This window comes from Cuculus canorus, chromosome 3 (genome assembly GCF_017976375.1).
Source record: "Cuculus canorus isolate bCucCan1 chromosome 3, bCucCan1.pri, whole genome shotgun sequence".
In the NCBI taxonomy this organism is placed as follows: Eukaryota; Metazoa; Chordata; class Aves; order Cuculiformes; family Cuculidae; genus Cuculus; species Cuculus canorus.
Genome location: NC_071403.1, coordinates 52,859,024 through 52,884,367, shown reverse-complemented (window position 1 = coordinate 52,884,367; position 25,344 = coordinate 52,859,024). Strand labels below are relative to the sequence as shown.

General features: G+C 35.0%; 1 protein-coding gene across 7 annotated transcripts in view; it reads left to right on the top strand.

Moving 5' to 3' along the window:
- Nucleotides 1-25,344, top strand: part of STXBP5 (syntaxin binding protein 5) — a 109,815-nt gene that overhangs the window by 43,096 nt on the left and 41,375 nt on the right. For all 7 annotated transcript variants that reach the window (XM_054062007.1, XM_054062002.1, XM_054062001.1 and 4 more), the window contains exons 7-14: nucleotides 1,912-1,995; nucleotides 11,595-11,718; nucleotides 12,987-13,065; nucleotides 18,596-18,750; nucleotides 19,831-19,903; nucleotides 22,003-22,150; nucleotides 22,564-22,631; nucleotides 23,314-23,354. In XM_054062007.1, the coding sequence (XP_053917982.1) occupies nucleotides 1,912-1,995; nucleotides 11,595-11,718; nucleotides 12,987-13,065; nucleotides 18,596-18,750; nucleotides 19,831-19,903; nucleotides 22,003-22,150; nucleotides 22,564-22,631; nucleotides 23,314-23,354 (772 nt within the window). The remainder of the gene's footprint in view (nucleotides 1-1,911; nucleotides 1,996-11,594; nucleotides 11,719-12,986; nucleotides 13,066-18,595; nucleotides 18,751-19,830; nucleotides 19,904-22,002; nucleotides 22,151-22,563; nucleotides 22,632-23,313; nucleotides 23,355-25,344) is intronic.

Below are 25,344 nucleotides of genomic sequence, written 5' to 3'. Positions count from 1 at the left end.
GCTTTTGATTTGACATGTTATGGGTGGATAAAACTGAAGAGAGAGGGAATGATACCGTTGTCTTAGCAGTGGTTTGAATGTTTTAATAGCATGCTAGTTATAAGCTTGTATGCTAGACACCTGAGGTTTCAGTCTAACAAGGAGAATCTAATGATAGGGGTTTGGTTTTTTTCCATTGGGATGAAGCTCACTACAATAAGTGCATAACTAATGGGTTTCTCTGTAGAATTATATTTGAGTCCTGTTACAGAATCATGGCCCTAAAATGTGAATGCAATGAAGCTAAGGTAACTTCAGAAAAAATAAACTATTTATTTATTCAGGTGTGTTGCACCCCCACACCACATCTTATTAGTGTAAATTAAAGTTTAGGAATTACTAGTTTTATCAATTAAGCTGTCAGTCAGTGTCTTGGAAACTGACCTTGCACTCTTCTCCTTTCTCATAAGAAAAATATTGCTGAAAAAAAACATGTGGTTGAAGAACCTCCTGTGTACTCACTTTTAAAAATTGTTCATGCTCTTAGCCTTCTGATCACTGATTTTTCTAATGTTTAAAGTTAAAAGAGAAAAATTATAAACCACAGTTTATGATAAACAAGATCACTTAATAGTATATGTGACATTGTAGTGAGGAAAAAATTAATTCAGTTGTACCAGAAGAAATGTGTCTACTATCTTTAGAATATTTAAGTGCTATATAGAACTGAAATAGATTAGGTATTTTATCTGTAAGCTGGTAAGAGATCTTCTGTTCTTTTTCATATTGGAAAGAGCTGTACACTGAAAATCTTAATATGTTGAAAATATCATCCTGGCAAAAACTACAGATACAGCAACAGACTATGCTGATTTTGAATAGTATCCTTGACTACAATGGCATGTGTGTGATTGCAGTGATTTCTATGCTTGTTGTATGAAGCACGCACCTCGGGGCACTTGTTTCCTTAATGGAAATATGCTGTTTCAACAGTGAGTAAATCGAGCAGCCAATTACTCCTTTTTTGTATGTCCATGCTGGGAAAAAGAAGTGGAGATGAAGACATGCTACTTAATGCTGGGAGCTGCTTCCCGTGTAGCAACATTGCTAAAAGGAATAATGTCGCTGTGGATCCAGCAGCTATGAAAAATGAAGCTGTGTTGCCGCCTTCTATATAATAAATGCCAAGACTATTACTACTGCCTTATGTTGGCCTTGGTTTTTTTAATTAAGGGAAGTATCACTTAAGATAGGAGAGCAAAACACTTAATTTGTCAGTGCATTGTTGAGTGTCTATTATGAGCAATTCGAATCTTCACTCCCTGCAGGAATGGCTTAATCTTGCTTATAGAAGAAGGATTATTTGGAAAATTATCTTGTTTAATTTCTACCTTTCCTTTTCTTAATAACTAATGTTTTTTAGCTTTCTTTAGCCTCATGTGTGATGAATATCTGGAGAAAGCTTGTATTGCTTAGTTTCTTTGTTGACAATGAACCATTATCTAGAACTTCAGGAAGGATAGTGTTTTGTTCCAGCAAATCTAAGCAGGACAAATTCCAGTGAGGAAAATGCATAATGGAGAGTTTTCTTTTCCAATTCCCCCATTTTTACTCGGGAAGGATACACTTAAAAAGACTTCTCTGGAACTCCAAGGGATTTCTAAGGGTCCTTCAGTAAAATGCATTTTTTTTTTTTTCTAATTTTGCATGAACGTCAGTTGTATTAGCTGGAATTTTAGGATAATGACAAGTACAAAGTAAACCTCTCTAAGATTGACGTCCTCACCACTTCTCACTAATTTTTGTCTTCATAACTTGTGGTTAATATGTGTCATATTTTGCATCTTTTTGGAGCAAGTAGTACAGGCATTGCAAATGGTATTATTTTTGCTTATGCTTATAAAGACGTAATATATCTGCTTATTATTGCAGCTTCTGATTGGCTTTGAGTCTGGAACAGTGGTATTATGGGATCTGAAGTCAAAGAAGGCAGATTACAGATACACACATGACGAGGTAACATTTTTTTACCTGTACTACTATGAGGAGATCATTCTCCATCTAATAGTGCTTTTTTTTTTTTTTGATGCTTATGTCACCAGTAGATCAATAAATAGGACTCTGAAATTGCAGGTACTTGAAGTTTTCTCTAAAAAAGGCATAGAATTTGAATAATAGAATTCAGACTGAATAAGTGTTCACAGAGTTGAAGTTTGTGAAGTGTTGAATGATGACATGGGTTGGATTTCTTTACCAATTTGGGGAGCTAAGGATGGAAGCTTCCAGATTTTTTTTTGTTCTTGAGTAGTGTAACCTCCACCTGTTAAAAGCTTTAGTCTTAAGTTGAAACAAGGTGGTTTGCCTACTTCTGTAATTTGGAATCTCTTACATATTCTGAAAAGTTGGGGGTGAAAGTGGGAGAAACCACTAAATAGTCTCATTGGGACACTTCTATAAACCTTTTTTTTTTTTTTGATAGGATAAGATCAAGGTTTGAAATAAAATTAGGAGTTTTAAAAAAGATGGCACTGAATGGCATTTATTTCTTTAGAACTCGATTCTCTCAAGAATGTAGGCTTTTTGAAGATAATTAAAAAAAATTCAACATAATATACAAGTTGATGTAGTTTATTTGAAGTAGCAAAATTAGTCTCTATTATGTTTCATTGATTGTAAAATGTCTGTATCATTCAATACCAGCTAGGCCAGTTTCTTGTATCACAGCAGATGTGTTTTCCTTGAACTCTTCATAAGACAGGATTTGGATTTTTTTCCTGTGGTTCTGGCTCAATACCCATGCTTGTGTGTTAGCTCTATCAATTAAATGTTTATTTGAAGGGGACAGTCTCTGAAGTTGTCTTAGATCATCAGAGTATTAGAACATCAGAGCTGAATGAGGTTTCTTTGTGTGTTCAGAAATGTCTGTATATATAAATGTCGCAAAGTATGTTATATGAAGAGTGATTTTTCTAACCTCCAGTTTCATTGCATGCACCTAATTAATTCCCTCTGTTGCTTTGTCTCAGACTTACTCATGTCTTCATCACCTTTTTCTAGTCTTAATCAAATTCTTCCTATACTTCTTATTTCTTTTGCTCTTCTCTAACTTTCTTTAACCTTTATATTTTATCTTTGTTTTATAAAAGAGAAACATAACGTATTCAAAATGTGGACATGCTAGATTTATGATGTGTAATAATTGTTTGCTTTTATTTTTTTTCTCTCAATCTTGATATTGGCTTAGGCTTTTGATGCTGCAAGTATTAAGAAGATACTTCCTTGGAATGACCTGCTATAGAACTAGAGTCTCATTCTTCAGGGTTAATTATCACCTCAAAGTCCATTATACACAAAGTACTTGTGTATAGCTTTGCATTTACATAGTTGGACAATGAAAATTTTAAGTCTTTCTGCAATTTGTCTCCGGAATCCTGATTTGTACCTTGAATATGCTTTGGTACTGACAGCAGACTTATCACCTTAATATGTTTGTTCTAATTTTCCAATTTATGTATGAATAAATTGAGCAGCACACATCCCTGAGGGTCTCTACCAATTACTTTACTTCATGAACTAATCGATTACTGCCAGCCTGTCTTTATTCTAGCTTACTTTACTTCCTGATACCATAGCCAATTATTTGTCTGTTGAAGATTCTCTAGTCTGTTTGGTTTTAGTTTCCTTTCAGAGATGTTGTTAAAGACTTTGAAAATCATGTAGACAGCTTAATTGGTGTTTCCATTAGTCACATGCTTTCATTTCAGAAGTTTGTTGGATCTGATTTCCTTTTACAAAAAGCATATTGACTTCTCGTACCTCTTATATTCTACTCATCTGTATGTTGATTGTGGGGGTGTCCCTGCCTGTGTCAGTGGGGCTGGAACTAGATGATCTTTAAGGTCCTTTCCAACCCAAACTATTCTATGATTAACTCTGTTCTTTAGTAAAATTTTTTTGCAGTTTCTAGAAACTTATCCAGGATATACACTATGGTGCTTATTCTGTTTTTCTTTGAATTTTGTGGCCCGTTTGTTTACAAAATTGATTTCATACGTATCATCTTCTTGAACCAACTTTGATTTGAGAGACTGCAAATTGCAGCGAATAGTTCAGCCATTCAGTCTTTGATTTCCTTTAGGATTTAGAAGTGAATACATCTAGCTGTTCAGTTTGGGTTTCTTGATTGCAGAAGAGTTAATGAAATACTTTAGGCTAGATCCTTTGGTAAAGAAATGTGTACTATCATAACTCGGGAATCAATAGGAAGAGGAGTGAAAACAATGACGATCTATAGAGTGAACTTGATGAGTTTCCCTGCTTTCATTAGTGACTATCAACATACGGGCGAGTTCCTTCAAAAAATATTGACTGTTCAAGTCTTAGAAGTTGAAGTTTGTTTACTCTGTGAGTTCAGATTGCCTTTTAAGGAATATAGATATCTATCTTCATTCTCTTTCAAAAATGAATTAACTATATGCAGTAACTTGTTGGTTCTCATCCATTTAACATTATATGACAGAGAATTTCTTCTTCAATGGGCAAGTTATTTTGATCTAATAGTCTTAAGCGTGAATGCAGAATAGAATAATGTCCATTTTTTAATTTGGCTTTGATACAGTTAGGCAGTTTCAAGTTCTGGATTATGGCCTGAATGGCATAGAAATATCATGATTGATTTTGTCTAACAGAATTGAAAAATGCGTTTCTTGAAAAGTGCTGTTGCAAGAGAGTGCTGTAATTGTTTCTGGACTGATGGCCTTGAGAGAAGATCCTATCAGATACAGAAAAGATAATGAATAGAAGGCTGCAGAAAGTGGATTATTGTTTGTGTGCTATATAAAATGGAGAATGTCCCTCAATTTGTCAGTTGAAGGAATATTCAACTCCAGAATGTTATCTTTCTAATCACATCATGATCAGTGCTGGCTAACTAGTGGCCTATATAAACACACTGTTCTTTCTGGTTTTTAGCTAGCACGGTTTCGAGTAAGTGTATATAGATGTTAAAAGATGCAGAAGAAACAGGTTTTTTATTGCATTTTGCAAGAATAAAATTATATTGCAAATGGTAAAAGCCTTGCTGGTTTTTGAGCAGCTTCCTTAAGAGAAAAGCATTCTCGCTTGCTTAATGCTGGAGGAGGTTACTGTGAAAAGATAGGTAACTTTTTGAGTTTCAGAGAAATAACACCATGACTGATACTGTGAAAAACCCTGACCGACATTGTTGGCATACTGATAAGATGTTCATTCTAGTTGAATAACCTAGTAATTCAAATACTTAGCCAAAAATGAAATGTCTAGATATATATAATACACAAGTAATTCTTTTTAGTGGCAGGCTAATACAGTTGTGTGGGCTTTAAAGTAGAATGGAATATCGGAAACCAGGGAAATGGACTGAATTGAGCAAGACACAGGGTTTTCAGTAAGGCAGTAACTAGGCGACATTTTTAGTCAGAAATAATTTAACGTGTCCACTCTAAATTTGCCTCATGCACTTTTTTTTCCCCACATTTGAGACTGATATTAATTTTTTTCTCTTAGTATGTTGTACTGACTTCAGAGATGAAAAACTTTGGTCAAGGAGGTGCAATACGATTTTATTTTTAAGACGTAGTAGAGGTAACAATTGTTTTTACAGGGATGTTGTGGCCAGGATGTAACATAATTCATAGCTATGTTCCATCCATGAATGTGTTTCACCTCTTTTCCCCACAGAGTTTAAGGCATGTGATGTTCTACCCTGTAGCAGGAGCAAGATTTTAAACCTCAGGATTTATATTCTTGTTTCTCTACTTGTTCTTGGTGACAGCTCTTCTGAGTGTGGAGTTGACAACCAGTAAGAAGAGATCAACTTACTTCAATCTTGTCATACTTGAGATCTGGTGCAGAGCTGCTCATCAGACACAGGCAATGCTCTCTGGTCTCCCTTTTTCCGCCCTGTCTGTGCCATCTCAGACTGCTGACATGTATCAGGGAACCGTTGCAGAGGGTCTTGTTTGGTCTGCTTATTAGCACGGGAAATGTTGCCTGGCTTTAACCCTGTTGAAAACAAATAATTCTTCTGGTGCTGGTTAATTGTGAGGTCCCATCAGTCTCATAAAATCAATCACCAGTCATTGAAAAGGTGATGGCTGATTCTGTGCCTAGTTATAAACTGCAGTGCTCTGCCTGGGGTGTGAGCTTTGTTTTTGCTGGGAGTTACAGGATTGACATCAGCAGAGCTTGGTGCTACAGCATGCTCAGCTGCAGTTCTGCATGGTAGCAAGGCATGAGATGTAGCTGCCAGGACCCTAGATCATTTTGCAGTGGTGCAGTCTTTTTCCTGTAGCAGTGCTGTGAAACACAGATCTCTATTTTGATTGAGTGATGGTGGCTGTTAAATTGGTGACTTGGCTTCCTGAGGTGTCATGAACAGGATGGCCAGGGACATCAATACCATAAAGACTGATTGCTGGAAACTTTGCCATTGAATTAGTCTCTTCCTCTCCTATCACTTTGTAATTGGCATTTGCCTTAAAACATGTAACTTGAGGGACTGTGCAGTCTATCACCATCATTTGATGCAACTGTTTTTGACTCGAAACTTCAGGTGCGTCAAGGGTCCAAATGCCATCCTTTATGATCTTCCTCTGCTGAAGAACAATTAGGGTCAAACTCCCTGTATAATCAGAGTTTTGTGGAAAGGTACTGTGTGATTTCTTCAGGGAGGAAGATGAATCCTATTATATTTTTTGGTCACTTCCTGCTTGGTTTCATTCCAAATTACCTGACCTTTGGGAGGCTTTCCTGAAGAAAAATCCCATGTTAAGGTGGGGCAGTCTTGCTTGATGCCAGAAACCTAGGTCAACAAACACTACCCCTGCTTTCTTCCTGTCTGAACACATATGCCTGCCTAGCACCCTGCTCTGATAGTTACAGCGCAAGAACACTAGGAGCGCTCATTCCAAGGGTAGGAATGCTTATAAGGGAGACAGCATCACCACCGCTGACAACTTTGTAATCATATTTCTGCTTAGCAATAAGTGGGGAGAGACAGCTCTAGGTCATGAGTAGTATTAGTGCTGATTGCGAGAACTTTTTTCCCTCAAAAAAAAAAAATCTAGTTTGTAATGGCAAATTTAGTTAGAGATCTCAACTTGCAGTACTGTATACTACTTAATGTAACAGCAATATGTGGAATCTTTAGGATTAGTTAGAAGAATGCACAAATGTAACGTTCCTTTTGTCAGAGAATTTGGAGGAAATTATCTGTGGCATAATGGAACTGCTGTTATGAATGAACGTTTCTTTAGAAAGTTCCTCTGAAGCTCTTTCCTCAAAACGTCCTTTTTGTCATGGGCAGGGTCAGTGGAAAAATAAGGTTGTAAATTCTTTTTGTGTCATTCTTAAGCATTTTCTGTTCAAGCATTGGGGATTTTAAAAGGAAGTTTTGAATTTCTCATGTAGAATAGAGTTTGTAGTGCAAATGTTTCCCATACTGTGTTTTCAGCCATGAAAGGAATAAAAAAATTCTCAGCTATTAGTTTTGTTTCTAAAAGAATGAAGTGCAGCTTCTGAAAACTAAAACTATTTTTTTTATTGAAGTCTATTCCATTTTGCTTGTTCTGATGTAGAGTAAACTTTGACAGAATTAACTCAGCGCAGGCATTATAGGTTATTATTTTTAGGCTCTGTTCTGTTACATTAAAAACATGTCAAAGTAGCCTGTTGGGAGTAAGAGGAGGAGGGAAAAGCAACCCTGCTATGTGATTTACCAGAAACCAAAGCCTGTAAATGCTGTCATTAGGCATTTTACACATTCCATTGCATCAAAATGATCTGCACGATATATAACCATTTAAGTCTCAAGAATTAGCATACATACTTCCAAGTTACTATTCTTGCTTTGCATATTTTGATAAATCTGTATAAAAGTGTCGTTATTTATACAAGTTTACCAGAAAATACTGTCCATGTCCCCAGAAATGGAGGACTATCGGAATAAGACAGTGAAGTTTGAATAGGCTGTTGTAAACAGTCTTGTTTGCAGAATAACTAATCCCATATCATGGAGCTTAAATCATGCACCATATATTTCAAGGTCAATTAATGGCACGAGAGTAAAGGATTATAGTCAAATCCAAAGATTGATGGAAGGACTTGATGATTCTGGTCTATTCTTGTAGGGAAGTAGACAGAAACATTTTACCAAAGATTGTATTATACTTAAAAGTAAGGAGATGCATATTATGAAAACTTACTTGAGTGTTCTTTTTTATTTTCTGAGTTGCAGAAACTGTATCTGATGTAGTCTAAACTTTGGTATTAGAAAAATTGGTTTTAGAAAGTCTCTCAAAGAGGGGAAGCTATTGAAATTAATAGCATTTTTTTGTATTCACAGCAAATTATCAATAAATTTCTGCATGAATCTTGTCTTGCAGCAAGTTAGGATGCAAACAGCATTCTCAAACTGTTCTAAAATGGTATGCGTATAATCAGCTGTAGGGTTAAAATAAGTCTATAGGAACTGAAAATAAAGGCATTTTTTATATATATTTTATGAATTAGTTGGAAAAGAGAATAAAATCTTGAGTATTATGAACTCTTCTCTTAACCCGAAGGGCTATATTTAGAATTATTAATTTTTGTGCCTCTTAAAAAACATTAAAAAAAAAAAAAAACAGACAAGAAATAATAGTGATTTCTAGGGATATTGACAAGCGTTTACAGCAGTAAAACTGAATGTTCTAAAATATTTTTAAGAATGCATTAATTTCTTTAAAAGCTAGTGATCTGCCTGAGGTATTTCTTTGGAAGTGTTACATACAAATGCCTCATATGTTTTCAGTTTATTTGGGATTGCACTTCACAGCTCTACAGTCTCCCTCAGTTAACTGTTGCAGTCATTGCAAGAATGTTTCCTTCTGTAACCTTCTTTGTAGGTGTATAGCAGCCATTTTTACACTAGATAATCCTTTGGGATAAGTGGTGGAAGTGAGGCTTCCTTTGTGCACAGCCTGCCTCCCCATAATAATCCAGCATGGTTAGTTACTACATTCCTGGTTAAGTTTTGGTGTATGTAGGACAGTGTGGTCAATCATGCTGGGTTTGTTTTTCAAAAAGTAAGATTTATTTTTTTTAGTTTTGAAATGAACTTCCATATACTCCAGATCAGATACCTTAACTTCAAATCAAACGGAGGGAGGTAGTTGGAATACTTTTAGTAAGAAACTTTTAATTTACAAGTACATAAATGTAAAGATTTATTTAAATTTTTTTTACAGAGCATTCTCTCCACAAGTTCCTTAAAGATTTCCTATATTTGGTACATGTTTGTAAATGGGAGGATTCAGAACTTGAGTGAGGTCAGGACTAGGGTTACCTGGGTAAATGACTCCTCTTAAGGATACAAATGTCTTACCCCTTAAATACACCAAGGGTCCTCTGTGGAACTAATGCATGATCTTGTCACAAGGGATTATATATGGGATCCATTTGGCCAGTGGTATATTCCACAAAAATATTTGAGACATAATTGAATCAGCTGCCTTAAGCATACTGCTGCATTATTGTGCCAAAAGGGTACCAGATGAAGTTTTAAATAAATTATGATTAAAACTGAGAATTTTATTCTGGATCAGTAAGTTTTATACAAAAAAAAAAAATATTGGAAAAAGTATAGTACTCCTAGGGGCTTTTTAGAGCCTAGGAAGCTATGTATAGATTTTCAGTCTCAGTGGATTCTGCTTGATCTGCATTAGCCATGGAAAAAATGTCATAGCTTCTACTGTTGAGTATTGGGATAGTTTTTCAGTTCTCAGTTTTGTTTTGGTGATTGAGGATATTGGTATCAACCAACTAGTGCCACTTAGTTACTGTAATATTTTCTTTGTAACTGACTTGTTAATGTAGATATACTATTCTGTTGTATACCTGGAGATTATGCTACAGCTACTTACAGGTCTGGTTTTATTTTTCAGGCTTACAGAAAGTTGTGTACTAGGAAGGCATAGAGCTCTGTAATAAAGCTTATCATACTCAGCCCACAGAATTGTTAGTTGGATTATTTTAAAAATACATAAACCCTACATTGCTGTTATGCTTTAAGTAATATTTAGCTGCATTGCTAAATGTAACCAGATGCTCTACAGAAAGACAATAAATAGCCATAAAGCTAAAGGCCTTATTTTCTTTCAGTGTTTTTTCTATCCCATCAGGTTCCTTGCTGAAATTAAATGATAGCAGTCATCCCTCTTCTTTGTGCTCAGTTTATCAGATGTTCATAGGCATTAATGCCATTTCAACAGTAATGGGTTGTTGTGTTTCCTTCCTCTTGACCTTCTTTATCAAGAAAAGGAAAAAAGTGTTCATTTCTAAGATTTATCCTTTCTTCTATAAATCTTATTTTCTTACTGATTCTTAAGACCTATTTCTACATGACTGTGTATCAAAAGCTGTTCCTTTACTCTATGGGGTTCCTGCTATTGTCAGGGTTAGACTTCATATGGGAGAGTATTTGAAACATACTTATCACGTTGCTATTTATTGGTAGTTATAGCATGGATTATTTCATTTCTTTGAGAAAAGAGCTTTTTGAAATGCAGTCTTTGCTTTACTGAGTCTCCACTTTCAAACTTGCTGATCTGACTGTTTCATACTATATCAGTAAATAAAACCAAATCTTCAGTATTTATACAAAATTTCTTTTATAACACTCACTGTTATTTGCTAAATAAAAATTTATCTTGCAGCCAGTATGCGCAAGACTATTTCACTTTGACTCTAGGAGACCTCGTGCAAGATGTCTAGATTTCTGAGCTACGTATTTGTAGATGTGATATTGGTACACTGAATCTGTCTTCTAACAAAATCTGTAGTGATTCCATGCTACATAGGGAACAAGATTAAATTTCACTAAGAAATACTGAACTTAGTTGATCTGTAGTTTACAAATAGCCAGATTTTCTACTACTTTATGTTGGAGAAGCTATTACTGGAGACTACATTCAGATAATGCAGTCATTTTCCCCTGTCATTTAATCTCTGGATTCTCCTGATGATATTGCTGGAAAGTTACTTTCCTGTACCTGAAAACTGCTATTGCAACACTAGAGTGCTTATTTAAGCCAATATATTTTCTTTATAATCATTCATCGTCTTTTCCAAAAATCCAGTTCTCATTTTACTTGTGTTCTCATCCCAAGCTTGCCTCCACCTAGACATCTCAAAATGGCATTTTAAAGCTTTGACTTAATAATCCTATCAAGTAGATATTTTTTGTATGGGCAGTTTATTTTTCCCAATAACAAAAGACTGTGGTTAGCAAAGCTCAAATAAGTGCTTGCAGTTATTCTCTGCATGCTACTCATTGTTGAAAAATACCTTAGTACTACACTCTGAGGAGGAGCTCATGTCACTACAATGAAGAGAGTATTTTTGATGGATGAAATATGTCTGAAAGAAGTACTTACAAACAGAAAATTTACCATGAGTAAACTAAATGGTACTGTTCTTAGTATGTCCTAATTAGTATTTCCTCTGTTTTTCCTTTGCTGTCTAATGTTGTCGGGGAGGGAATAAGAATGATATTAAGATACTCAACTTGTAGGTTTCTTTTTTCTTTTCTTGCATAGGCAATCCACTCTGTGGCTTGGCATCATGAAGGGAAACAATTTATTTGTAGTCACTCAGATGGTACCTTGACCATATGGAATGTAAAATCTCCTACCAAACCATTCCAGACAATCACTCCACATGGTAAGGTGAAAAAGGATACCCACTGTGTTTGACAGCTCTTAAAACATGACAGTGTGTTTAATAGAAGTGTGTTTTGCAAAACCAAGTATTAAAAATGCACCTGCAGTATGAGTAAAAAACTTTCTCTCTCATACCAACTTCTGATAGATTTCATTAAAAAAAAAAAAAAAAGCCCAGTGTTTACAAAATAAAATCCAAATCAGTCAGGTTTTTTTTCAATCTTTGAACTTTAAGTTGGACTTTAACACAGTGGCATTGATCTCAAAATTAATTAATGCTTATTTGCCAGGCTTGCTTTTTTCTTGACATTCAAATCCCATATGTTGTTTAAAGTACATATAAGCAAGCATCTGTTTCATGTATAAATGTGCAGATTACCATATAAATTCTTGGAAAGATTTGTAACAGAGGAAGACTGGCATCTGCTAAGATGTTCCCACTTCTCGGAAGTCTTTGCATTAATGTTAAACTAGGAAATTAACATTGCATGTTGCTCTTCTGTGAAATATACTGCTCCTTTTTCAACGAAGTTGTATAGAAATGCCGGATTTACATGTTGTTCATGCATCTAAGTTGTGCCTTATCTGAAGTAAATGAGTTGATTCTCAAGTGTGAATTTAACAGTGAAGATAATCTGAGTTTACGGTCATAGCACAAGATGCTATAGCAAAGCAATCCTGGCTTACCTAGATAAGCTTTCAGCAAGTCCATGTTTACTTTGCAGGCTGTGCACTAGAGTGGAAGGAGGAAGCTGTGGATTTTTATATGATTCTGTAGCAGTCAAAAAATAAACTGACAGCTACTGTAATAATAAAACTAGTTAGACAAGACTAACTTCATGTTAGCATGTTTTAGCCTCTTTTAATTTTTATTTTAAACTTGGGCTACAAATTAAATTTTCTACAGAACATTACAGTTGTAACAGACTTTCTCTTCAGATAGAGGAGAGGCATATCTACACCTTACTCTTAATTTATACTGATTCCATGGGACAATTATATCTGTAGAAGCTTTAGTTGCTAGTAGTACTGAAACTAGCACTCTCTACTGTTACAGTAGAGAGGTAACAGGCCTTCATATTGAAATTCAAGTCTTGAGGTTTATTCTGAGTGTTATCCTTATTTTACTTGTAAACTGATCAAAGGTTTACTTGTAAACTGATTGAATATATGTGGTATGAATGTTTACTTTGCAAGTTGTGTATTGAATTTCATAATTTGTCATCATGCTATGGAACTGTAAGATTAATATAAGAAAATTCATTTTAGGAAAGCAGCTGAAAGATGGAAAGAAGCCAGAACCATGCAAACCTATCCTTAAGGTGGAATACAAAACAACTAGAGCTGGGTAAGACTTTTTCTGTATGCAAAATTAACATGTATAATGTAAATTCAGCTCTCTGGGCATGTATATTGCTTCCCAGTTGTTGGGATACATATCGTGATGCCACTGAGCTATGGTGAAACAGCTGCAATAGTTTTGGTAAATCAGATATTGCTGGATATAATACAAAAACGTATGGGGGCAAATTGCAATGTACAAACCTTAACTTAGGTAGATGCTGGTAATGCGTTGTCTGCATGCTTCTTCCATGCCACTAAACTCGTGTATTTTTGCACAATCTATTGAGAATATTCAAGGAACAAAAGACTGATAAAGCACAGAAGACACTGAAGCACAGACCTGAAAAACTGAACTTTGACAAATAGTAGCCTGATGTGAATATTCTAAATTCTAAGCACATGTTCCTTCCACAAAAATGTTACTGACAGAAGCTTTTCTGGTAGAGTGCAGTAATTTATGCACTGAATTGTGCCTAATTATGCATGTTAAGAATGTAGCAAAGCAGTAATTGCAACAAGAAGCTCAGATGGAATTACAGTATCTTGAGTAGCTTGTTTTGTTACCAAGACTGTAATTAGGATTGAAGGATTTCATGAATTGTACAGAATTTCTTTTACTTATGGTTCTAAAGTGCTTTAAAGTATCTGAGTAAGAAGTGCGATCTGAAGATACAATATTCATGGAAACCTGTTCAGCTATTTACAAACAATTTTTTTTTTTTTTCTTTTGAGGAGGTTTATGTATTGTTTTTAATTCCTCTCTGAGCATTCAGATCTATAGAGGATCATTACTTAATCGATGTAATATAGGTTTTTACTAGGTTTTGGTGTACCTATACATATAATGTAGTGGCTTTTTGTATTTTTGTTTGCTAAAAGTGAGATAAATAGAGATTTAAGACTGGATAATTCACAGATGTATAAATAACTGTGACCAGTTGAAAAGCCATTTTTTACTTGCAGTAGTTTACATCTGTGTGCATATTCTTTTCTCAACTGAAATATCAAAAGCTGATCTAAAGAAAGATACAGAAAAGTAGTCTCAGCAAGTTACAATTTCTGCAATCACAGCCTTCTGTTGTGAATAGTCATTCTGAAGAAAAAGATTTGTTTGAAGCTTGTTCTATGGAATTATAATCTTCTGATGTGAAAACTAGTTGACTTTTCACACAGTTTAAAGGGGAGCTTATTCTAGTATAATTTCTAAGAATATTTAGCTCTTTGGGAAGACTGCTTTTTCCTAGTATGGACTTTTTCCTGTTACACGTCTCATTTTCCAGTGTTCATCCAAACTGAATGTTTTAATGCATTCAAAATTAATATTTTCTGTCTTCAGTGTACTTCTAAATCTATAACTGTTGTGGTACTCTTCCAGAACTTTAATTAAAAACAAGCAAACAAAACCCCCCAAAACGTCCCATGCCAAAATAACAAAAAATACCATTTACACTGTGGTGGTGAAGCAGTGCACTGAATCTCCGTTTACTGCTATATGTACTTCAGCTCACACTTGAATTTTTTGTTTCCCCTGTAATCTTATTACAAGAATATTAAGGCAATACTACCTTTCAATGCTTAAAATTTTGAAATAGATTATTGAAAATACAATTCTGGCTTTTAGCTAAAGCACTGTCATTTATTGTTTATCATTTAATGTCTGTAGCACAGAGGAGAATCTTTGTTCGACAGGATCAAAGTTTTTTCAGCTACTGAAATTAAATAAGAAACAAAATAAACTGCTTCTGTAGCAGTCTGCTCTTAGTGTTATTGGGGAAAAAAAACAAACTCACAAAAGAAAACAAAACCAAAAAGCTTACAAGAAGCTCTTTCTGGTTCTTACAGGCTGCCTATTTACTTAAGTTTGTGGGATTTCTGAATTTGTGTGTTTGCGGATTTTTTTAAGTCTGCTGCAGATAGTGCTTGTGAAGTCTCCAAAGCCAGAGTTGTTTACCCTACAACAGTAGTATACCTGGAGCTTTATTTCTGGGACAATATAGGTAGCTTACCATTGACAGTTGTCCTGTACATGCACTAGGGGGTCACAAGGCAAGTTCTTAGTGTACTCTTTGAGCAAACAGGCATAATTTTCCAATCCCAAAGCATCTCTTTATTAGGTGACTAGTTCCAAGGTAATTTACCCTTTGAGCTTGCTGAATTGTTTTCCACATTGCCTTTTATGCATACTTTTCTGTCTTAAGTGAATCTAGAGAAGCTCTTGAGCTCCCTAATGCTACTTGCCATCCCTCCACATTCAGATCCTTACAGTTTTTACTCTCATTATTAGCATTATGTTAAAATTGCTCAAGCTTATTCTTTGCTACCAGAGCCCAGTATAAAAGAAATTATAGCTCAAAAGTCTCCCCATAAAACATAATCAAGAATGGTATTGGTAGGTTAGCTAACGCAGCTGTCCTTGACTACCTGTATAACAGTATCTCTTAGCAAGATGGATGTATATAGTTGGCACCCAAAGTTTATAATAATAATGATGTCTCCAAATAACTAAAAGTTTTTGATATGTTAAAATTTTGTTTGAACAGTACTGTTTTGTTTGAGCTACTTGGTTCAAAAGCACACTTCCCAAAATGAATTTGTAGTTTATCTTCACTGTTACTTTAAGATTTCCAGTCTTAAGCTGAATTAACTCTTGAAGCCTTTTGCACCTTTATTACTAGCGATTGACTTCTTGAAAATTCACCCATGGTTTGAAAAGTAAGCCAACTCGTGCCAATGGCCTGACTTTTTTATATGCTGTTCTCTCTTAGATCTAGACTGCCAGAAACTGCCTGACCTTTGACAGTTCAGTTTTAAAATTGAGAAGAAACATCCTCTGTGTTTGTGAGCTGATTAGCTCTGTTATGATATGTTTTCATACACTGCAGGACCTAATCTTCTGTTTCCTGGAGTTTTTCAATGAAACATTGCCCCCTCATTGTAATGAGTTGTTTATAGTGTTCCCCAAGTAATTTTACAGATTTAACTGATGAGGAAATTAATTTAAAGGGATTGCTTCTGTATCTGCAGAAGCAGAACTGTTTCAAAGAAAAGTCTCTGTATTAACAGCTGCTAAAAACGCTGTACAGTAGTTCTCTAGGAGCTGAGCACTGATTTTTGTTAAAAGTTTTCCATTGCTTCAGGTAGGTAAAATGTAACTCAAAATTATATCAAGCTCATCTATTATGTAAAGTACGATTTTTTTTTTTTCTTTTAGATTATGCATTTCTTTTTAACATTCATGTCCACTAGACTTTTAATATGTGTTGTCATTGAAGAACAACACTATGTATTTTTAACTGTTTTAACTAGAAAACGCACAGCTTGTGTTCGTGGTAAATCCATGATTTCATGAGAATATGAAAAGCCCATACACAAACCTGTACTATTCTTTCTGTCAAACTGAAGTCAACTTTAATATTTGACTCATCTGTGGAAAATCCATGTGTCAGATCCATTTAATCTATTTTTAGCTCTTCTATTCTTTGCTTCATAAGGCTACAGAGTGGCAAGTCTGCCCAAAGTAACCTGATGACCTTGAGATATGAAACCAGCATGCAGTTTTCACTGTGATGTATGAAACTTAGGAACTGAAATGCGTCACTCTTCTATTGTCAGTTGATCTTGCTGAACCTTCAAGTCTAATGGTTACTGCAAGTTGTCCTGGCAGCATTATTGTTTTCAAAAAATACTTATGACTTTGAGAAGAAAACTGCAATTAATCATTCCAGTACAATGAGAAGTAATCACACCAGTGTTTTTTCTCTTCACTGACATCCTGAAAAACGTTAAGTTAAATCAAAATTTGTCCTTTTCCTGAAATAACTTCATGACCCTACCCATAACAGATTGTGTGAAGTTCTAATGTAAAGAATTGAAGTTAAATGAAAAAAAAAAAAAAATCACCTCTTTTCTAGAAATACACTTTGGGCTACTTTTGGAGGCAGAATATTGAATTCTGTGGACCAGTGATCTAGGTTAGCCATTTCCTTGAGGTTTCTTCCTCAGCCAGTGAACTTTTTGATCCTATCAAGTCTTCAGTCGTGGGGCTTTCTGAAGGATCAGGCAGATTGTGACATAATTGTAGAAACTGAAAGCTTATCTCAGTGTACTTTGCCTTCAATGCTACAAACACAGAGCACATTGCAGACAAGCCTTAAAATGATGGGAGGCAGCATGTGCATAAAATAAACCCTTGACACACAGTTTTCAAGAAGATGAATCTAATCTGTCATTTTTGTGTTTTGAATGCTAACTAGTGAAAGCCGTTTAGACAGAAGAGGAAAGACTGTATTATAGGAAAAGACAAAATAAAAGTTCTCTTCAGCCTTGTTTTCAAAATATGTGAGGATTGCATTTTCCCTGCAATTTTTTTTCCAGATACTGATGTATTAGCTGCTTTCAAGGTAAACATAAGGGTAGGATTCCTACCTAAAGTGAGCATAAAAGCAGATCAGGTGAATTCCACACTAAGTGCCTTTTAAATCTAGAAATATAACTATGGCTTTAAATTTCAGGTTAGTAATGGGTGAAATTTCTTGAGCTGTGTACTTATAAATGGGTCTTTAAAAGGTATTATGCTGGTTTTTAAGCATAAACACTATTAAAATGTGTGATGACTTTTGATAATTGAGAAAGAAGAAAATACCTAGTAAAAATATATTTAGTTATCTTGTTTTTCAGTGACTGAAATACTAAAATGTATATCATGTGCATGTTGGAAAAAAACCCATTGTTGTATTTAAAAATGTTTCTGTAAAGACAAAAATTTTTTGAAGGGAAGCCTCTAATCTCTCTTCTTGAGGCTAGAAAAAGTATTTTTGCTTTGCTGTAGTCAGCCATTTAATTATGCAGTAAGAATAGTCTGTGACATAATATTTACTTGAAATTTGTGCATGATGGGGGGGGTGGGAAATGGATAAAAAGTCTAGAGTAGATGTATCAGGAGAGGATGTGTACTTAGATCCTTGTTTCCTAAAAAATGTAAGGGCTTTGAAGCTTATCAAGCACCAGGTTGCCTTTCCAACACAATCAGATTATTGTGACTGCAAAATTATATTGCTTGCAAAATTGTTCATCCTCTACAAATTCAGATAATTCTGTACAGAAAGAAAATGGGACTATTTCTTCCTGATCCTGCTGGAGTATTTTATTTTCAGGATAAGTGGGGCTGTTGGCAAATATGAATCTGCAGTACAGTAGAAAAGAACCAATTCTAAAACTTAACAAAATAAAACATCTCATATGGCAAGCAGTTGTAAAGATCGATTATATAATCAGTAGAGGACAAAAGGTTTGTAAGGGATGTCTCACTTGGGTTGTTGTGTTCTGACTCAAGGGTTTTAAGTTCTGAAACACAAACCCAAGCAACACATGGCACGGCGAGCTGGTTTGCGTTATTCTTAATGTATCTCTGCTTAATGATATCTCATTGAACTTTATGATAAGGTTACAAAAACTGTCCAGTCTCTTTTATTGTATTTTCTTTGCTTTTTACATATTATCTTGACTTGATCCTAAATGCTTCTGCTTTATTTCAGGGAGCCTTTCATCATTCTCTCGGGGGGCTTGTCATATGACACCGTAGGAAGAAGACCTTGTTTAACAGTTATGCATGGGAAAAGTACTGCTGTGCTAGAAATGGATTATTCTATTGTTGATTTTCTAACCCTCTGTGAAACACCATATCCTAACGGTAGGCTCTGTAAAGATTTTTCTCAGTATTTTCACCTCTTCTCTCTGGAGTTTTATCCCATTAGAATATTCTTTACTATTGTCTTTCTGTCTTTTCTTTGGGGATGAGACTATAGCAGCACCATCTGTTATCCCTATTATCTGAATACTGTTTTGTTTCCCAAAGCCTCAGAATAGAATAGTTTATTCTTAAACCTGTTTTGCTTCAAGAAGAATGCTGATTACTGGTTGCATGTTTTTTTCCTTTTATAATCCTGAAAACATGTGCAGACAACAAGTAGCATTACAATTTTAAGCTGTAGTTACTGCAGCAGATGTGTTCATCAATATTTATTTGAGCACATAAGACTCTTCCAATCAATGCTAAATCTTGATTAGGATTTGTGTAGTTCTTCTAACTTTTAGCAAGTTTATTCATTCCAATACTTATGTGAAGTTAGTTAATCACTAACCTGTAATCTCTCTTCTGCAGGAGGGAATATTTTTTTCCTAGTTTATGTAGTTGTACCAGATTAATAGCGCTATATTTCTGATGACTGCAATGTTTTTAGCTGTCAACTTCCATCAGAATATATGAAACTGCTTAGCTCAGAATTTGAGGTGTGCCTGAAAAGAAGCAAGATAAAGTTTGGAATTTCTTTCAGTTTTCTTTTTTTAGAGTCAAGTCGGCTATCTTTCAATCAATTTTTTAAGCAATTGGAATTTACACCTCACTGAATATCAGGAAAAGCAGTATAAGGGTGGGCAGATGCTATTGTTCAGTAATTGGCTCTTTCTCAAAAATCCTTCTTATACAAGTTCCTCTGCATGTTCCTTTTCCTGTTGTTTGAGCTGTTTAAATGATTCTAGCAAATTGGAAGACGGTTGAGAATATTGAATAGAAGGGAGAGGGTGTCTTTTGCAAACATAGCTTGGAGTATTCAGGGGGGTAAGCATACAAAATATCTTCAGAAACTGTGTAGTTGTCTAAGTGGCTTTTCTATTCTCAACTGATAAAGTGCAAGGAGCGATCACGTTCCTGAGGCTGTACATGCAAGAACTGCAGTTACCAGTAAGTAATTCTTTTCTTTCTTGTTTTCAGACTTTCAGGAGCCATATGCCGTAGTTGTTCTCCTAGAAAAGGACTTAGTACTGATTGACCTTGCACAAAATGGGTAAGAATCTTGTGTAGTCTTTTTAATGGTTGGCTGCAGTGATCAGCCTATTGTTTTGCTCTGTAGTCTTTTTTAATCTACCATAATACCTCCCTGTCAAGAACGTAAAATTTTGAATGTTAAATGTAAGGTTTAGTCAGTGTAAATCAGTTTTTCTCAAGTTAATATGTAGTAGAGTAGGATATTACATGACTTCTTCAAGCTTTATTGACTGACAGAAATTACTTATAGATCACTACTGCTTTTTAATTGTCACACTTTATTTTGAAGTTGATTCCTCAGTGCTATGAGGAGAACTCGGGATTTTGAGGGAGGGAGCAGAAGGAACAACTGTTCAAATAAGCCAGGTAGCTTTGGCTCAGACTGAGTGTTGTTGTCATCACAAATATTTTATTTTATTGCCAAATTAATTGCTACTTGTATTGTTTAAAGTAACATAATACCAATGCAATAAATGTCATATACATAAAATCAGAATGGTAACTTCTGTTCCTTGGTTTGCTGCTGTGGTAAGACTGTTTAAAAGTAGTATCCTACTACAGTTTTCACAACTAATACATGCCTAACACAGTGTGAGTTACTTATTACTTTGTCCATGGAACAGTCCATATACCTCTGTTAGGTGGTGATTAAAAATTCTGGATGCTGCAATTTTTTTATGAAGGGTTTAGAAATTAGTGTGAGCTGTAACAACTATTAAGGGATTAGTAACAGAAGAACCTAGTAGATATGATCCTTGTTCCTGATTAAAAGTCACCAATGGTCAATGAAAAAAAACAATCCTTGTGAAGAAGGTCTTTCTAGGGCACAACAAGAACATGTAAGTATGCATCCTCAAAGTTAGTATTAACCTTAGATAATGAAGACTATCAAATTTGGAAGAAGGTCAAGTTTAGTCCTTATCTCTGCAGCTATTTCACTTAGATTTTTCCCAATGTTACATGGCCGTATGCTGTATCCAAAACTTGTTTCTGATATATTAATGGTATTAAGCTTCCAGCATTCACATGGTAATTAAAAAGAAGTTTAAATGAACTTGAAATAAAAAGGTTTGTACAAGGTGCTTTTCTTACGTGAAATAGTTTACAGCACCTGAAATTTGAAGTTATGTTAATATTTGTTCCATTTCATGTGAGAAAAACTTCAGCAGTGATGTTTTTAGAAGACTTGTAATGGTCTTTATTGCAATTGACTTGCAAACTATTAATTGTTTCACATCTGAAAAAAGGCAATGAAGCTAATAGTTTTTTGTTGCAGGAGGTTTACTTTTGCCCTGTATTGTCATGTGGATTTAACATTTTTTTGAAATTAAGCGTCAATTTAATTTAATTTTTAGAACATAGTTTTAGCTTTCCAGATAACTGTATGAAGTTACTGGTACGCAGAATGTTTTCTTCTGTTGTTGCTAGTTTTTTCTTTAGATGGATTGAGAAGCTCACCTGGTTTTGCCTCTCAAAAAAAAAAGGATTTAAAAAGCATATGCATACTATGCATTCTCTGAAAATAAATGCTTTTCAAACACAGATACATTTTTGGTTTTATTATTATTATTGGCTTTTTTCATCATTAAGGCTCTGTTACTTTTCTGTTGGAGGTGGTGTTGGGGGAGGGGGTGACCTAGTCTTGCTATCTACCTTTTAGAAAGTGATCTTGGAGTCGCAAGTTGGTTATGAAAAGTGCTGTACGTCTTTCTGCCTAAGAACAGTGTAATAATACAAGAGGTGAATTGAAGTTTCCCTGTCTTTCTTCCTGTAAGGAAGAATAGGCTGAAGAGTTAGAAATAAATTTGTAGCTCCACATTACTACAGTTAGGACTTCTCAGTTTTTCCACAGGCCATTAAAATAGTAAGCTTTTAAAAATATAAAACTATAGGGAATAGCGGTGTTCCAGAAATACTCTACAAACAGTACAAACTTTAGGCTCAGTTTAGGGTACCAGAGTAAGTTGGTAGTGTACTGGATTAGTGGTAATTTGGTATGCACTTATTTTCCTCTTTATGAAGAGACTGCAAATTTAGTTTTCTGTTTTACTTGTGTTCTGTATTTAAAAAAAATCTATTTTCCTAGATTAACAAGTTTTCTGCTTTGATTCATTAAAGGTACCCTATATTTGAGAATCCATATCCTCTGACTATACATGAATCTCCAGTTACCTGTTGTGAATATTTTGCCGATTGTCCTGTGGACCTTATACCTGCACTCTATTCAGTTGGTGCTCGACAGAAACGTCAAGGTTACAGTAAAAAGGTACAATGCCTAGTACATACATGTGCATTTGAAAATACTGAAAATCAGCAACTCTAAACCTAAAAGTGACCATACTGTGACCAAAGCTCCATCTGACTTGTTATCATGTCTTTGACAGTGGCTAATAGCAAGTGTCTGGACAGGATATAGCGTATGTCAAACCTATAGTCATGCTTTCCTGATGCATTCCCATTGATCACCATGTCACTGGAAGCTAAGGGACTTACTAAAGAAAGGGTGTTATTTATAGCAAGGGTGGTGATTTTTATTTTTCTTTCTTCTGTGTAGTAGATGTGTTTAATTACTTTTTGAAATCATTTGCAGTACTGGAATCTGCAGTATCTGCATTAATTTCAGTGCCTTAATTTTTCCACTGTATATTTTCGTCCTCATTGTATTTGTTAATCTTCCAGGAATGGCCTATCAGTGGAGGCAACTGGGGTTTGATCACTCAGAGCTATCCAGAGATTATTATTACAGGGTAAGTGACACCGAGGAGTAGTAATAACTTTCCTAGCTGATTAAGTAGAAGTGAGGTTTCTCTTATAGAAAAACAATGCTCTAAGAGTGGTTTGAATGATTCAAGATGTGTTCACCAGGCAAGTAGTTTGCATAATCTTCTTGAAGTGTTAACAACGAAGTAAAGTAAAATGTGGAAGTGAAGATAGGAACAAAACGAGAGCAGGTGTTTTACGGGGATTACTATGGTGTGGTATTGTGACTGTCTGCTTGCTGTCAGTATATACCGGATGAAACTTAACTTCTGTTCTTCAGCTTTTTAGGAAATATTTGCATAGTCTTAAAGCATAGGGATCCATTACTTACTGACTTTAGTTCTCAAAAGGAAGACAAGTTTTTTGTTACAAAAAGTACAACCAAATACTTAAATCTGTTTGGTTTAATATCTTTTGAGACTGATCTATCTAATACCACTCTAAGGACTGTAAATAAAATTTAATTTATAGCTGTGGAGTGCAGCGCAGGAAATGAGTTTTATTAAACATGTTTGTAAAATATCAACTTCCAACAAATTGTGAAAATAGTGTCACTAAGAATACTAATAAAAATAGAATGTTAGCCATACATTTTCTAATCAGTAGCAAAGAGGTCTAACACTCCGACTAACCATTTTACTATGTAATTAATTTTTTAATATTTCATAGGCATGCTGATGGGTCAATCAAGTTTTGGGATGCCTCAGCAAGTAAGTGTTTTGAGAAGAGATTTTCTCCTATTGCAGTAAGAGTCTTCTAAACTTACTGATTTCTCTAATGGAATGTAATTGCAGACTAGTCAACCTCATTATTTCCTACCTCATGTAGTGAGTAACTCTGTAGGAAACTTTGATTTAAAATTAAATAAAATTAACATTACTTCTTAGTTAATTGGTTTACTGTTTTTACTGCCTCAGTGAAAATGAACTGGTAGTCCAAGGGCCAGCTAGAATGCAAGAGCTCTAAAATATTTTAGAAGCACATTGTTGAGCATAGAGATGCATGACAGGCAAATGCATTCCTTTTTAGTACAATTGAATTTCATGAAGTTATTTCTGTCTTTTTAGACAGGAGAGAGGCATGTGTTTATAAGGCATCATCTCCCCATAAATTACAGTATCTAAAAATGAGAACTGGAACCAGTAGTAGTTTGTGCTAATAAAATGATATAGGCATTAGTGGAGAAAGGCAGGAAAACAGTAAAATAAAGACACTTTTCTTTGGTGGAACACTGAACAGTCCTGAAGAGTCTGATACCATCTTACATTTCCCTTCACTTAAAGAATCAATTGCATTTTCTGGTCTACACAGCTAGCAGTGAGAATTGCAATAAGAATGCAGATTAGAGTGGACTATGGAAAGTTAGATGTTTTAATTAAACTGTTTCTAATTGACCTTAACTCTTGGTACTTAAAAGATATCTGAAGCAAACTTGGAATCTTTCAGTTGTATTTGAAAATCTGTGGAAGACTGAGATTCCAAAATGCTAAGAGGTGTGTGGGTGTGTGAGAGAACAGATGCAATGTATGTTTAAAAACTGGGAGGAGGAGTATTTGAAGTGTTACAGATTTTTAATTTCAGTGGGGTGGGGGTGGAACTTGGGAGAAAGAGCGGGGCGGGCAACTGATTGATTCTATGTGATTAAAACTTCTATTCAGTCTGTATCTGTCAAATGAAGATACTCTTAAAGATATTTAGTTTCTTTATAAAACAAGTAAGAAAACCTGTTAAGGGAGAAGCTGCAGATATCCGGTATCTTGATTTTAAAACTTTTAAATCTCTGTAATAGCTGAGTCTTACAGATGAACTAGGGAAGTGCAATTCGGGTAAATCCTCTGAAATATGGAATAGGAAAAAGGATGCTAAAAATTCAGTTTTCCTAATGATGTATTTGTAGCAGTGATTTGGGCTGTTGACTAGCAACGCCAAGACAGATGGAAGAAAATGTAAGAGAGGATTAGAATTGCAATTGAGAATTATATTGCTAATTCTTGAATAGCATCCAGGAGCATTTATTTGAAGTGATTTATATTCAAACTTGTTTTGGAGGAAAAAAATTCAGAGGTCTAGTGGATTGCAGTGTTAGCGTTACCCAAAAAAATCATTTGGATAAATAAGCAGGAATAGCTCTAAAACCACAGTGGAGTAATTCTTTCACAATTTTCAGCTGTGGCAAGGTCTCTATAAAACAGTTCTAAGAAATGGGTATTGAGAAAAATGTGGACTGATCAGACAGCAGCACTTCCGATGAGAAAGGACAAAACAAAAATTGGAGGAACTGCAGCTGTTAAGTCTAAGAATATAGGTGGATTTGGAATACTGTAAGGAGAAAGGAAAGGAGCTTCACTTTCTCTACCATAGGTAGGCTTAAGTTATTGATGTGGAATATGAAAGTAGATGTTATAAAGAGATCCCCAAGTATAGTTAAGCCTTGAGATGCTGTGAGGGCTTAGTTAATAACTGAAGCTTAGTATGTATTTCTCGGGGAAAGCGTTGGGTTTGGTGTGGTTTTTTTTTTACACTAACTCATCCTGCATTGGGCAAGTGCTGCACTGTATGGGCAGAGAGAACACAGCCATTCAGTGCTTCTACTCTGCCCGCCTTTGTTAATATAGTGGCTCTATCTATGAAGAGAGGTTCTGAATAAGAAAAATTAACAAGAGAAAAATATCTGCTTAGATCAAACTAATTTTTGTCTCT